The sequence below is a fragment of the Phaseolus vulgaris genome, chromosome 6 (genome assembly GCF_051622355.1).
Source record: "Phaseolus vulgaris cultivar YP4 chromosome 6, ASM5162235v1, whole genome shotgun sequence".
In the NCBI taxonomy this organism is placed as follows: Eukaryota; Viridiplantae; Streptophyta; class Magnoliopsida; order Fabales; family Fabaceae; genus Phaseolus; species Phaseolus vulgaris.
The window spans coordinates 21,967,227-21,982,777 of NC_143503.1; the positions used below are offsets into that span (position 1 = coordinate 21,967,227).

At 30.2% G+C, this 15,551-nt stretch overlaps 2 protein-coding genes and 1 long non-coding RNA gene across 7 annotated transcripts; 1 reads left to right on the forward strand and 2 right to left on the reverse strand.

The window, feature by feature from the left end:
- The first annotated feature begins 1,797 nt into the window (after positions 1 to 1,797).
- Positions 1,798 to 3,749, forward strand: LOC137831280 (uncharacterized). 5 transcript variants are annotated; one of them, XR_011084392.2, is made up of 4 exons: positions 1,798 to 2,455; positions 2,872 to 2,936; positions 3,171 to 3,267; positions 3,351 to 3,670. It is a non-coding gene; the product is annotated as an uncharacterized LOC137831280 (long non-coding RNA). The 5 variants fall into 5 exon arrangements; XR_011084394.2 differs by lacking the exon at positions 2,872 to 2,936 and having other exon boundaries at positions 3,171 to 3,279; positions 3,351 to 3,749; XR_016521632.1 differs by having other exon boundaries at positions 1,798 to 2,936; positions 3,171 to 3,279.
- A 1,534-nt stretch (positions 3,750 to 5,283) lies between these two features.
- Positions 5,284 to 6,327, reverse strand: LOC137833065 (putative long-chain-alcohol O-fatty-acyltransferase 3). The gene has a single exon (XM_068641448.2). It carries the CDS (start codon positions 6,325 to 6,327, stop codon positions 5,284 to 5,286), a length of 1,044 nt encoding a protein of 347 aa, XP_068497549.1.
- Positions 6,328 to 11,523: 5,196 nt separating this feature from the next.
- On the reverse strand, positions 11,524 to 12,610 carry LOC137833066 (putative long-chain-alcohol O-fatty-acyltransferase 4). Its single transcript, XM_068641449.2, has one exon. The coding sequence runs from the start codon at positions 12,587 to 12,589 to the stop codon at positions 11,564 to 11,566; it is 1,026 nt and encodes a 341-aa protein (XP_068497550.1). The 5' UTR covers positions 12,590 to 12,610; the 3' UTR covers positions 11,524 to 11,563.
- Between the last annotated feature and the right edge of the window lie 2,941 nt (positions 12,611 to 15,551).

Sequence of the window (15,551 nt, forward strand, 5' to 3'; positions counted from 1 at the left end):
AAAAAAATTTTGGTTTCTAAATTAGTTTCTATTATTGTTAAATGGTTTCTAAATTGGTGTATAATTAGCAACCAATGGTTTTGCTACCAAAGTTTATAGGTTCTCCTCGCTTATATCCTAAACTAGGAGGAGGGTCGCTAGTTGTTGATTCGCGTGTCCTGTTGAGTACTCATGTCGAGAGTGTACGTCCAAATGTTCGTAATGGTTTTAGGAAAAGTTTTACCTGGTCCCACGGTGGACGCCAAATGCTACCGAAAATGAGCTTGGAAGTGCAACTCGATGTGAATCGGATGTTCCTCAGGTAACGAGCTCTTAGCTTCTCTCCAATGTGAAGGGGAGGTTCACCTGAAAATGACTCTCCGATGCTTAAGTCAGTAAGAGCACAACAATAGTGAATTTTTAACAGTAAGTGAGTTAAGAGTATGAGATAAGATAAGATTTTACTTCCTGGAGAGTGAATATTTATAGGTTGATCATTTGTTATCTTCTGAGTGGACTGTTATGAGTCCTTTGGGTTAGTCATGTAACTAATAGCCGCTCATCATTGCTCATTGATTAGGCCGTTTTCTTCTTGATGACGTTTTATGACAAATGAAGACTCGACTAGATAACCATCTCGGGCTAATGTTCATGTCCGACCTAGAGGTGGGTAGGTACATGTAGTATTCATGGTAAATCGTGGGATGAAGATAAATCAGGGATATGACAATCATACATGTAAGAAATTATGTATATTAATTTCTATAAAGTGACTCACATGACTTAGAGTTTGAGCTTTGGGCCCAAATATGATTTAATAATAGAATTAAAGGCCCATTGGTTAATGTGAGAAATATATATCTGATGATATACCTAATGAAAACCTACATCTGATGGAGATTGGGTACTAAAGGCTATAGGGTTTTGTCTCTGCAAATAATAGTTCTCTCACTATTAACCATCACGAAAGTGTGTGATAAGAACGGAATTGCAAGAGATAGATTGGGATAAAGGAGATAAAGTAACTGCTCAATTAGGATCACTCATGGATCAAGGTAAGTGCTTATTCCTTCTTGATTGTATGATTGTGTGAGAATCATGATATGATAAGATCTATATGTGAACACATTATTGTATGTGTTCAATTTATGTTTATTCATGTTTTGATTTACAATACATTGTAGCATTGCTAATATTATTCAAGAAAACCATAATAGTTAAGGAGAACAAACAACACAATTTTCACTTTGAACTAGGTACAATTTTGTAGTCTTCTGTTTTCTCATACTCAAATGCATATATTGGGTTTGATTGATGTGGAAGGAGAAACATGAAAGTATGACGAAAGTTAAGCATATTTTAAATGTTTTATTTTATTTTCACTACAAGAAAATCATCAAATAACAATACAAAAAATAATTAGTCACTACACTACAAGAATAATAAGCTTTAGCTGCCATGAAAAGCGTGAGTCAACAAATAGATGTTATTTCTGTAGGTTAAGCCTACACAAAATGAACAAGAAAAAAAAATGAAAAAGATAGTGTCGGTCAAACACACACAAAATTTACACAAATAATTATAAAAAATAATTTAATAATATTAATTTATTTGTGTCAGTTAAGGAAACGAAAAAAAATAATAATTACATTGTAGGTTAGGCCACCTCTAAATAATTTTTAGAATTTTAAAAGTTATCTGAAAAAAAATATTTTATTAAAATTTAAATTATTTTTTAATTTACTTGGTCCACCGCTTAATTTCATTTAGTAAAGGCTAAAAAGGCACTCATCAGCTCGACCCTTTTTATATTCAGCTTTCCACGCACGACCTAATAGGACCTTCAGCCTTTTCCATGAAATGAAAACGGGCAACCTATGGCGGTTTATATCCCGGAGTACTCCTATGACCGATCTGTCACCCAATCTACTCAAAAATCGAAAGGCTTGACCCTGTTCCGTTTGGAGAATGACCCTTATGGCATGGCTTAGTCAGTTATTATCGCAGTTCATATAAGATTCAGACCGCCACTTCTCTGAAAGCAAAAATTCAATTTACTTTCCTCATCCACCACCGAACCCTAACCCTAATCCTAATCCTATTTCTTCTTTTCTCTCTGTTTTTGCTTTGCAACAATTCCATATATGAATACCAAGTCGCAACTTTCATGAGAATATTGCGAATCAATTGCATGAGTTTGGAGAATGTCGGAGCTTCGTAGTGGACCGTGACGACGTCGTGCTCCGGTTTGGTCGTAGAAGCTCGGAACCACCGTCTTCGTGGGCGAGATACATCAAGATGCGACGGATGCGACGGAGAGTCCGCAGACTCTTTTGAGTGAATTCTGAAGCTTTATTGAGTAGCGATTGATCGGAAAGAAAGAAGGACGAATCAGAACCCACAATCGAGTGAAGGAAGAGGCAATGCCGCTGCTCTCTCTGATTTTATCGCTTCCTTAATGGATTACACTCCCACGGTAACTTTCTTTTATCTCTGTTCTTCCAATTTCCCATTTTGCCCAATTTAATCACTGTCCTTCTTTGTTTAGATACCTGATGAATTGGTGAAGCATTACTTGGCTAAGATCGGTTTCAATGTTAAGATTGAATCTGTATACACGAGCTTTTGAATTTCTTTTGTTGTTTAGTTAGAGGCAGGGAGTGTTTGTTAATTCGTTTTAGTGCCAACCACTGCATTTAAAATTCCCTTATTGCCATGGTTCTTTTCATGTTGAATACAAAACTTTAACACATTCAAATATCTTTTGTCATTTTACAAGTTCCTAACTGAAATCTTACATGAAATTTGCGTGCTCATTTGTATTTTAGTTGAAATTCCTACATTTTCTTAATATTTGTGTTTGTGTTGTCAATTTGATGCTGCAAAATTAAGGAAGCTTCGACCTAGCTTTAAACAGGTTGGGGTTCTGTGACTACTGGCAATGCTTCTAGCATAAGGTTCTTCCCTTCCCTTGTGTTCCTTGATACCTAAATGCTAAGTAGCATAAGGTTCTTCCCTTCCCTTGTGTTCCTTGATACCTAAATGCTAAGGGGGTTGTTCTTGCCCCTTCTTTCATTTGCTAAAAAATTGATATTTGTGTCGTGTCATGCAATATAGGGTACCGTAATCATAAGGTAATCATAAGGTTCTGCTTAGTCTTCTATTGATAATGGACTGGTTGATTTTGCCAGTGATGATGTTGTTGCATTAGTTCTAGTAAGTGGAGAAAAGGCACGTGAGCTTGGACTACACGTAATCGCAAAGATAAAAGGATATGGGGCAACTAAGGTGTTGTAACAAGTTAGTGTTAACTTGCTTTGGTCTTGATTAATATCCACATATTTAAAGTTAATGAATAAGTGTTTTTGCAGGCACCAGAATTATTTACAACTGCTTCTGCCCTTGCAACTACATCTGGCTGCTTCAGCATTTTGATTCCTCATATAACAATGCCTTAATAATAGATAATTGATGTACTTCATTTTAAATGCAGGAAAAAGTTAATGTACATGGTGGAGCTGTATCATTGGGGCATCTTTGGGTTGTAGTGGATCTCAAATCTTAGTCACATTATTATTGTGACCTTGGTTACTTATCATTTTCTTTCACCCTTGGCACTTGTAAATCATGCACCTGTTATCCATTACATTTTATAATTCTAGTGTGGTCTACACTTTCCAAGTTTTTGTGATTTGTGGATATCAATTTGGTAAAAGTTATATATATATATATATATATATATATGCATTGGAAGATTCAGGCACAAGAAACATAAAGCTAAATAAGAGCTGAATCTCATCCTTGTTTAAATCACGAATTAGTTTCTCGTAAACTTGAGTCAACGATTCTATACATAATTAGAATTAGAATTTCAACACAATAACACATTACTAATCAGCTTGACCGAATAAAAAAAAATTCAGAGATGCAAGCTATGGATAGAATTGAAATAAACTAAAGGATAAGTTCTACAATGAATTATTACAATGAATTTTTTTTTACAATGAAATTGGATTTGGATTCATTGAAATTTGATTTAAATTTAATTTGGTATTAATTTAGAGAAATAGATTTAAATTCATTTCTATTTACATTCACATATATATATATATTCAAAATATCTATCCTGTATTTTTTTATTTTATTTCACACTCACACTAACATTTTCTTTTATTTTACATGTTGTGTGGGCCTAACCCACACTAACATTTTAAATTATTTTCTTATAGTGTCAGCAAACTCATTCATAATTTTAATTTAGCGTCCAAGAAGTGTAGGTTAAACCTACACTAGCTTAAAATTAAAAAATAATAGTGTTAACTTTGTGGCGGCCAATATGATGTGGCGTCCACATTGTGTAGGTTTAACCTACTCAAAAACTGTCTATATTGAGTAGGTTTAGCCTACTTAAATTGCGTGAGCTATTGGGGTCTACACAAAAATGTTTGCATCCAAGGTATTAGTTTCTAGTTTTTTGGAGATGCTAGACCTACGCTAACAATGATTTTGTGTAGGTTTTTAGCTATTTGTGTGTCTCAAGCCCACGCTAATTACTTTATTTCTTGTAGTGCTATATGGACTAAATTAGATACTATTTTAGAGACTAACAAATTATTGCTATCTAAAATGGTTTCTATTATTAATAAAAAATTATAAAATAATTTCTAAATTGGTATATAAATTAACTACCAAAGTTTTAGCTACTAATATTTTAGATTTTAAATTAGTTTCGAAAAGACTAATAAATACTAATTAAGGTATAAAGTAGTTAGTAGCTAAAACCTTATTAATTAATGTTAGATACCAATTTAAAAATTATTTTATAATTTTTTATTAATAATAAAAACTATTTTAAATACTAACAATTTTTTCGTTAATAAAAAATATAGTTAACATTATAATTAATTATTTTCATCTTTAACATTAATTTTTTTATTTAATGATTTTTTTAGTGTTTATTATTTTTAACCAATTAAAAAAATACACTTTTGCAATTGATTTAGCTCAAAAGTATATATGGTGTCATTGTTTTGGTGTGAAATTTTATTGCAATTATAATTGGTGGACAAAATAAATCAACTAGTTAGAAAAGCAACACATAAAAAAGAAAAGAGGTTGTAGTCGTAGTCAAAGTAATGTGAAAAGCATATATACTACATCTATTTATTATGGTGTTGTATAGAAAGGTTTTTATTTATTATTTTATGAACACAGACATCGTTGGTGGCGTATCCAACATAAATAGTTCTTATTTCTCACATCAGTAACATCTATATTCTACTATACAAATCTAAATAACCATTTTCAGTGTGAAGATTTAAACACATGCAATGGTAATCTAGACTTAAAGAAATTGATCATAATAACATACTCTTTACTACACTTCTTATCCATCTCATTTCTCAACAGCTGGGGAAAAAACAACCAATTCGCACTCACAATCAAGAAGCCCATCACAAGTAGTCCTGACATGAGACGGTGCAATCGCCACCGCCGACGGAGAACCATTTTCTTTGTTGCCACCTCTGCCACCGTGCACACGCCGTGAAGCACAAAAAAACATGTTACTTCCCATGTTGGAGGCACACGTATAACGTAATAATAAATTAACTCATGCATAAGTCCCGACACAAAGAATGTGGCAAACATGGCTACTAACATGGCATACGAAGGATCCATGAAAGAAGTAGATATACGTCGTACAGGGTCGTATATTGAGGGACGTAGAATACGAGAAACGATAAGGTTCCATCTATGACCCCAAAACTCTTGAAGCGAGGTGGAAAGGTAGGGTTCGTCGAACTGTGATTCTATCTCAACGTTAAAAATGATTCGAACTGGTGTTGCAACAATGAAGAACGCAATCTCTAAGCCAAGGTACAAGTGGCAACAGTAGAGTAGCAGCATAAAATAAGGGTGCAAGTGTTGATTGTTGTGATAAATAGCTGCTATGATTGCAAAAATAAGTGCTTTTAGAGGCAAAAGCCATTTGGGTTTGTTGGTGGTGGTGTTTTGTTTGGTTGGTGGGTGTTGTTTGGGAGTGATGGGGAGGGAAGCTATGGAGATGAAGTGAAGAATGTTTGGGGGAGATAGGGCAAGAGGGCCTTGGTTAAAGGAGAAAAGGATGAGTTTGAAAGTGGCAAGCCAAACAAGGAAGAAAGAAGTGTAGCCAACTAGGTTAGGTGAAGAGATTTTGAAGGGAAAAGTGATTAAGATGTAAAGAATTGGAATGAGGGAGAGAAGTCTGAAGAAGCCTTTGGGTATTCTTGCAGCTATGTAATAGCAATAACAGAGACCTAAGATTGCTGAAATCCATACTCTGATGAACTTTTCAATTTCACCCTCCATCTTCAATCAATATTATCAGTTTCTGAAGTTTTATGGAAATGATGAATAATATTATATAGATGGGAGGAACATTCTTCCATACATTTTTTTAATCAACATGTCCATGTTCAAGACTTTGGACTTTTTTTTCTGAATAATACAGAAATTGAAAAAAACTCTCCAGCTCAACCACATTATATTTTCCAACATAGAATAGTTTACTATTTAGAAGTGAGAATTTGGTAATTGGGAAGTCTAGTTTTCACATATTTTTTCATTTCTGACATGAAAATTTTCTTGGAATTTGGATCCCGGAGGGCCTAATTTTGCATGCAGTTTTGAATTTTTATTTTTTCTATTTTAAAATTATAAATGACCATCCATACCTATAATTTTAGTTAACATTTTCAACTACGTTTTTCAAAAATCAGATCAAAAAATTTCATTTACCAATAACAATAAACATCCACAAAAGTTTAATATTGTTAAAAGTTTAACCAAATTATATTCAACCTTACATAATTTAATAATTTTTTCCTTCCACAAATTATTTAAAATTTATTTTCTTTCTTTTTAATTAAATTTTCACAACATCTTTTTTACCTATTTTAAAATTTTATTTCATTATTCTTTTTTTCTTCCTAACTCACTCTTTAGAATTAAAAATATATATATAAAAATCTCCCCTCCGATAAAGTTTCAGATGCAAAAATTAGAAAATATTTTAAATTAAATTATTCAAAATATTTTTATGTACAATATTTTTAAAATTTATTTTATTATTCCTTCTCACCCACTCTACTACGAAGAAACAAAACATAGGCGAGGATTTATTTTTCAATTTTCGTAGTATTCACAGATAAAAGTTTTGTCTGGAATGACAATTACATGCAAATAATTTATGATGTGGAATAGAGTAAAATATAAAACACGATCCACAAAAATATATATTATATTCGAAAGTAAACGAGTGGTTCAATCAATTTGTCATTGCCGCAACAGACAAAAATTTATTGACTCTTCGGTAACTAGTATCTTGACCGTGCAAAGCACGGGAATATTTTTAAAATATGATATTTACATATATTACATTAAATTTGTTTTTTTCACATATAATATATTAAATTATAATATTAGTTTTACAATAATTTATAAGTTAAAATTAAATTAATTAAGAATAATATAAATTAAAAATAAATACAATTGGTATATTAAAAACACAATATAAAAAATTTTACATGAACTATGAAGTTATTTATTTTTTATAACAATAATTAATCACAGGATCATATATGTAAAGTTATATACTTAATTTATAATATTAAAAAAGTAAAGAAAAATAATGTTGATATAGTACATTCAATTTGACATTGAGTATGAGCTCTATCATAATTATAAATCAAAATTAGATTAATTATTACTAAACAATCTAAGAATAGATCAAATTCATCTAGGATGATGGTAGAGTCTCTCTTTTGAATATCATATTTTCATGAAGACTTGTAATGTTAGAAAAAAAATTAAATAAGATTTATTAAATAAAAAAATAATAAAATACATTAACTAAATATACCTTATTTGAATACTCTTCATAACAAAATGAGCTCTCTGAATGAAATTTTATTTTGATGTGATTATGTTTAATTCATTTGGTAACTGCAGAAATAAACGATATGTAAGGTATCTGTCATATACAATATGCATGAGGTAGTAATAAAGAATGAAAATTTAAAAATCATATCTTGGTGTAGCTGCCTTAGCCTTATTATGCATGTATGCATGATTTTGGAAAACATTGTATGCTTACTTCCTATTATTAAATAAACACTTTTGTCATAATACTTGTCACACAATGCAACATATGATGAATTATAGCACTTACTATTAGAGAAATAATGCAATAGATTGATTACTTTTTCACAACATAACACTCAATTCATACAACAATTTTGTGTAAATCATAAAATAATATCCAGAACAACACTTGTGAAATAAGATGTACTGTTAAATTTAAAGCTTTGTAACATGAGGCCGATCTCATGGGTTAGTTGGGAAGATGTATGTAAATCAAAAGAGGAGGGTGGTTTGGGGATCAGAGATATTCGGAAGATCAATTATTCTCTCCTGGCCAAATGGAGATGGCGTTTTGTGTGTCGGAAGAGAAAGGGAAGTGGAAGGACCTTCTGGTCTCAAAGTATGGGATGAATTTTGATTGTCCACAAACTCCAGTGAAATTTCAGACATGGTGGTGGAGAGACCTACAGAAAGTATGTACAGAGGGAGAAGGAACAAGTTGTGGTTCCAACAACAGCTACTTTGGAGATTAGGAGGTGGTGAAAAGGCAAAATTTTGGGAGGATGTGTGGATTGGTAACGACAATCTCAAAACTCTTTACCCTAGGTTGTTCTCATTATCTTTAAACCAGGGTCAAAAGGTGAATGAGGTTGGGGAGTGAGAAGATGCAGCATGGCGATGGAAAGTAAGGTGGAAGAGGGACATATTTGAGTGGAAAACTTTGTTGGAAGCTGATTTTATCCAACACATAGCCCGGGCAAGCTTGTCAAGGGAACCAGGTGCAATTTTGTAGTCTTCTATTTTCTCATACTCAAAGGCATATATTAGGTTTGATTGATGTGGAAGGAGGAACATGATTTTATAGCAATTTTTCTGTGTAGATATGTAAACATACCCGGTGTATATATGGTTAGAGACTATCATATAATGTTTATGTGTTAAATGTTTTATTTTATTTTTTTATTTTCACTATAAGAAAATCATTAAATAACAACATAAAAAATAATTAGTTACTATATTGACTAAATTAGATGCTACTTTAGAGACTAAAAAATTATTACTATCTAAAATGGTTTCTATTATTAATAAAAAAATAAAATAATTTATAAATTGGTATATAAATTAGCTACCAAAGTTTTAGCTACTAATACTTTAGATTTTAAATTAGTTTCTAAAAGACTAATTTATAATATAAAGTAGTTAGTAGCTAAAACCTTATTAATTAATGGTTAGATACCAATTTAAAAATTACTTTATAATTTTTTATTAATAATAAAAACTATTTTAAATACTAATATAATTTTTTTAGTTTATAAAATAGTTTCTAATGTAGTCAATATTATAATTAATCATTTTATTCTTTAAAAATAATTTTTATTTAATGATTTTTTTAATGTTTATTATTTTTAAACAATTAAAAAAAATACACTTTTGCAATCAAAAGTATATATGGTATCATTGTCTGGGTGTGAAATTTTATTGAAATTATAATTGGTGGAAAAAATAAATCAACTAGTAGAAATGATATTTGATAACATGAGAGTTGTATACAACGTGATTGATTTAGATATAAATATATTGTACCTGTGTGGTTGATGGGGCCCAGGTAATACTGGTCCGCTGGGTACACAATTCGCTGACGTGTCGGTTATCTTCTAATTCATTTGTCTTCTCCTCTCGTTGTAAGTGCTCCGTCGGTCGGGGGTAACTGCGATTACACTCTGACGCTCAAGTCAGTGTCAAGGTTTCTGGTATTCTAGTGATATATGAAAAACGTACATTTTTCTCCATTCAGAAGTCTTATTTATAGGTTGACTTATGTATGTGTGATGGTTTCCCCTTATCACGGAGGCGTGTTTACTGATTTTTATCACGTTGAGATATTACCCGAATATTCTAAAGCGTATTTGGCGCATTCAATTTCAGTTGTAACTGCTTCTTTATTGTAATAGTATAAAAAATATTAAAATAATAGTATGAGAATTGTAATAAGATTATACAGAAAAGTAGGATTGAAAATATTATTACCCTTTAAAAAAAAAGCAACACATAAAAAAAGAGGTTGTAGTCGTAGTCAAAGTAAATGTAAAAAGCATCCATACTACACATATTTATGGTGTTGTATAGAAAGGTTTTTGTTTATTATTTTATGAACACACACATGGTTGGTGGCGTATCCGACATAAATAGCTCTTATTTCTCACATCAGTAACATATTCTACTATACAAATCTAAATAATTAGGGGTTTTGACCATCATGGGTTATTTTATTTTTTTTTACCAAAATGGAGTCCGTTTAAAAAAAATTACAAATTTAGGTAAGTTGTGTCAATTCGGCACGACTTCATATGTACAAATCGTCCCAATTAGACACGACTGTCATGTCATACTGAAGTCGTGCCAACTTGACACTACTTCTGCCATGTCATATTGAAGTCGTGCCAACTTGGCACGACTTCTACCACATCATAATTTTTATTTTTATTTTTATTTTATTGTTTATATTGGGTAGTAAGTTATGTAATGTTAAAAATTAATTTGCTATGAAAGAATGAAGCACAATCTGCTATGTGTCATGTGCAAAGATATGACCGATAAAATTCAGTCTTTGACGTAGAAGATATGCTGACTATCGAACATCGACGCTACCCAATGACATACACAGTTAAATTAAATGAATGATGGTGTGATTGTGGGGAATTTCAAGGTTTACGTCTGCCTTGTTCACATGTAATTGTTGTTTGTTCATTTTGTCATTTACAGGTAACGACATTTGTGACCCAATATACAATTTGCACAATATTTTAAAGGTTTATGAGGTCCAATTTAATCCAGTTCGAAATTAGGATTATTGGTCTACTTACACGGGACCAAATTTCTTACCTGACCCCATCATGTGTCGACATCAATCAAGAAGACCTAGCACTCAACGCATTTGTAACGAAATGGATGATTCAATTTCAAATAAGCCAAAAAAATGTTTATATTGTAGAACGAAAGGTCAGAATAGAAGCAATTGTCCGCACATACAAGCTTAATAATAAAATTCAATTCAAGTTTGATTATTAATTTCCTCATTTTCTTTATCTATTCATTCATAACACTCTTAGAACATCCATTTTCTTTATCTATGTATTTATTCATTCAATTCAAACATGATCCATATACGATTATCCAATATTTTGTTCCTTAAAACTAACACTCTTAGAAAATTATGTATCAAATGAATTTTTAACATCACATAACTTACTATCCAATATATAAACAATAAAATTAAAAAAAAAAATTATGACATGGCAGAGTCGTGTCAAATTAAGACGATTTGTGCATATGAAGTCATGCTAAATTTACATAAATTTTTTTAAACGGACCCAATTTTAATAAAAAGTAAAAAAAATAACTCCATCATGGTAAAAAAACACAAAGGTAAAAACTCTTATATGCAGTGATTGTTTAACCATTTTCAGTGTGAAGATTTAAACACATGTAATGGTAATCTAGACTTAAAGAAATTGATCATAATAGCATACTCTTCAGTACACTTCTTTTCCATATCATTTCTCAACAGCTGGGGAAAAAATAACCAATTCGCAGTCACAATCAAGAAGGCCACCACAAGTAGTCCTGACATGAGACGGTGCAATCGCCACCGCCGACGGAGAACCATTTTCTTTGTTGCCACCTCTGCCACCGTGCACACGCCGTGAAGCACAAAAAAACATGTTACTTCCCATGTGGGAGGCACACGTATAACGTAATAATAAATTAACTCATGCATAAGTCCCGACACAAAGAATGTGGCAAACATGGCTACTAACATGGCATACGAAGGGTCCATGAAAGAAGTAGATATACGTCGTACAGGGTCGTATATTGAGGGACGTAGAATACGAGAAACCATAAGGTTCCATCTATGACCCCAAAACTCTTGAAGCGAGGAGGAAAGGTAGGGTTCGTCGAACTGTGATTCTATCTCAACGCCAAAAATGACTCGAACAGGTGTTGCAACAATGGCCAACACCACCTCTAAGCCAAGGTACAAGTGGCAACAGTAGAGTAGCAGCAATAAATAAGGGTGCAAGTGTTGATTGTTGTGATGAATAGCTACTATGACTGCAAAAATAAGTGCTTTAAGGGGCAAAAGCCATTTGGGTTTGTTGGTGGTGGTGTTTGGTTTGGGAGTGATGGGGAGGGAAGCTATGGAGATGAAGTGAAGAACGTTTGGGGGAGATAGGGCAAGAGGGCCTTGGTTGAAGGAGAAAAGGATGAGTTTGAAAGTGGCAAGCCAAACGAGGAAGAAGGAAGTGTAGCCAGCTAAGTTAGGTGAAGAGATTTTGAAGGGAAAAGTGATTAAGATGTAAAGAATTGGAAGGAGGGAGAGAAGTCTGAAGAAGCCTTTTGGTATTTTTGCAGCTATGTAATAGCAATAAGAGAGACCTAAGATGGCTGAAATCCATACTTTGATGAACTTTTGAATTTCAGCCTCCATCTCCTTCAATCTATGTCATCAGTTTCTGAAATTCTATGGAAATGATGAGTAATATTATATAGATGGGTGGAACATTTTTTAATTAATCAACATGTCCATGTTCAAGACTTAGACTTTTTTCTGAATAGTACAGAAATTAAAAAAAAAACTCCAGCTCAACCACGTTTTATTTTTCAACATAGAATAGTTTACTATTTAAAATGTTTGATTATGTGGATGTAATATTCACAGAAGAAAGTGAAAATATATCTGTCATTTGAATTCAAACTTTCTTGGGAAATGGGGAAGAGAATGAGAAAATAAACCCTAAAATAAACCCGCAAAGAAATATAGAGAAAAAAATCAAATCATGTGTTATTTTTTATTTTATTTTTGTTTATTTTATTATTTTATTTTACTGTTTGTAGTATTTTGTATGTAAGGTTTTTTAATATTAAAAAACAATTTATTTTATTTATTTATATGAGATGTGATTTATTTTGCAATTTTATAGTATATGCTTAATATTTTAAGAAACTATAACTACAAGAAAATCTAAATTTTTAGATACTAAAATAATTAGTTGCAATAGTAACTAAATTAGAGACAATTTTAGAAACTAAAACAAAATTTGGTTTCTAAATTAGTTTCTATTATGATTAGTATCTAATTAGCAACCAAGGTTTTAACTACCAATTATTTAGTTTCTAATTAGATACCAATTTAAAAACTATTTAATAATAATAGAAACCAAATTTTGTTTTAGTTTATAAAATAGTCTCTAGTTTAGTTACTATTGCAACTAATTATTTTGGTATATAAAAATTGATTTCTATTTCATGATTTTTTTGTAGTATACTTCATGTTCAGTTTTTATTTAATTTTTTGGTGTTGTGTTTATATTAATATAGTTTTGTGTATAATTATTACGTTTATGAGTTATAATTTATTTGATAATAATTTGTTATGAAATTCTTTTATATTGTTAACTTTTATTTTTCATTACTACATGGTTTTTAATATTAAAAAATAATTTTTTTTATTTATATAAGATCTAATTTATTTTTTAATTTTATAGTATATGTTTAATATTTTAATAAATTACTTTAAGTTCTGTTTTTATTTAATTTATTGAATACTTATTTTCTTTCTAATTATAATTTTTAAATTATAACTATTTTTACATTTAATACATATTTATTTTCTAATTATCATTTTTAAATCTATGTGAAAGTTGTTTATTTTTAAACAAAAATAACTTATTTTATTATTAAATTTTTTTAATAGACAAAGGTAAATTTGCAAAATAATATTTTACATCTTTAAAAAAATTATAATTTTTTCATCGTCATTACATCACTCACAAATCCTCATAAATTTTCTTCACACATGAACTCTAACATATATATATATATATATATATATATATTAATTTAAACAACTTCACTTTTTTCAGACTTTCTTCTCACATCTTCACACATTATCTTTCTTAAATCCTTACACATCCACTTCACAATTCAAGCTTCACAATTCAAGCTGACCATAAAACATCACCACCCCAATTCAAACACATCCTAAAAGTGAGAATTTGATTATTGGGAAGTCTAATTCTCACATATTTTTACATGAAAATTTTCTTGGAATTTGGATTCGGAGGACCTAATTTTGCATGCCGTTTTGAATTTTTATTTTTTCTATTTTAAAATTAGTAAATGACCATACCTATATATTTCTAGTTAACATTGTCAACTACATTTTTTAAAATCATATCAAAAAAAATTATTTACCAATAACAATAAACATCCACAAAGTTTAATATTTTCTTTTTAAAAGTTTAACCTAATTATATTCAATCTTACATAATTCAATAATTTTTTCCTTTCACAAATAATTTAAAATTTATTTTCTTTATTTTTAATTAAATTTTTCGCAACATCTTTTTTACCTATTTTAAAATTTTATTATTCCTTTCTTCTTCCTCCCTCACTCTTTAAATAAATATAAAAAGCTCCTCTCCGATAAAGTTTCAGATGCCAAAATTAAGAAAAATATTTAAAATATTTTTTTATGTACAATATTTTTAAATTTTATTTTATTATTCCACTCTCACCCATTCTACTACAAAGAAACAAAACATAACCAAAGATTTTTTTTTTCAATTTTCGTAGTATTTACAGATAAATGTCTGTTTGGAATGACAATTACATGGAAATAATTTATGATGTGGAATAGAATAAAATATAAAACACGATCCACAAAAATATATATTATATTCGGAAGTAAACGAGTGGTTCTATCAATTTGTTATTGCCGCCACAGACAAAATTTTATTGACTTTCAGTAATTGTTCGCGCCAGAAGATGCAAAAGGAACCTACTTCTTTCTTTCCAATTTCTTCACACACAAAAATTCATTATCATATTATAATCACAACATATTGTAGTTTTATTTAGATAGATTTTATCAACGTTCTATGTACTAATATAATTGTTTGTTAATATAATTTATTATTTAGTTGTAAACACGTAACATGCAAACTAAATATATAATTTAATTTTTCAATAAATAAATATTACCTTATTGATCCTCGTTTAAGAAAATTTCACAAATTAGTTATCATATCTTAAAAAGATCTTGATATATTATTTCATAATTAGGATCATTCTTTTATTTATATATTTTTTTTCAATTAACATCTATTAAATAGTTGGTAGTTATCCAGAGACTACAAGGAACATACTTTAAAATCATCTCCATTGAAGAGATGACAAATGAATCTTCATGTCCAAAAATTATGATACTGCTGGATTTGAGGATCTCAAAGATCCAATACCAAAAGGAGAATTGCAATTTTTAGTTCAGTTTTCTTTTGGATGAAATGTGATACAAAGAAACTAATATTCTTAGAATATTTATTCTTTTAACTTTGTTGCATCTTTGTAGTTTCTGTTTTTCTTTCGTATTACTATAACACTTCTTTAAT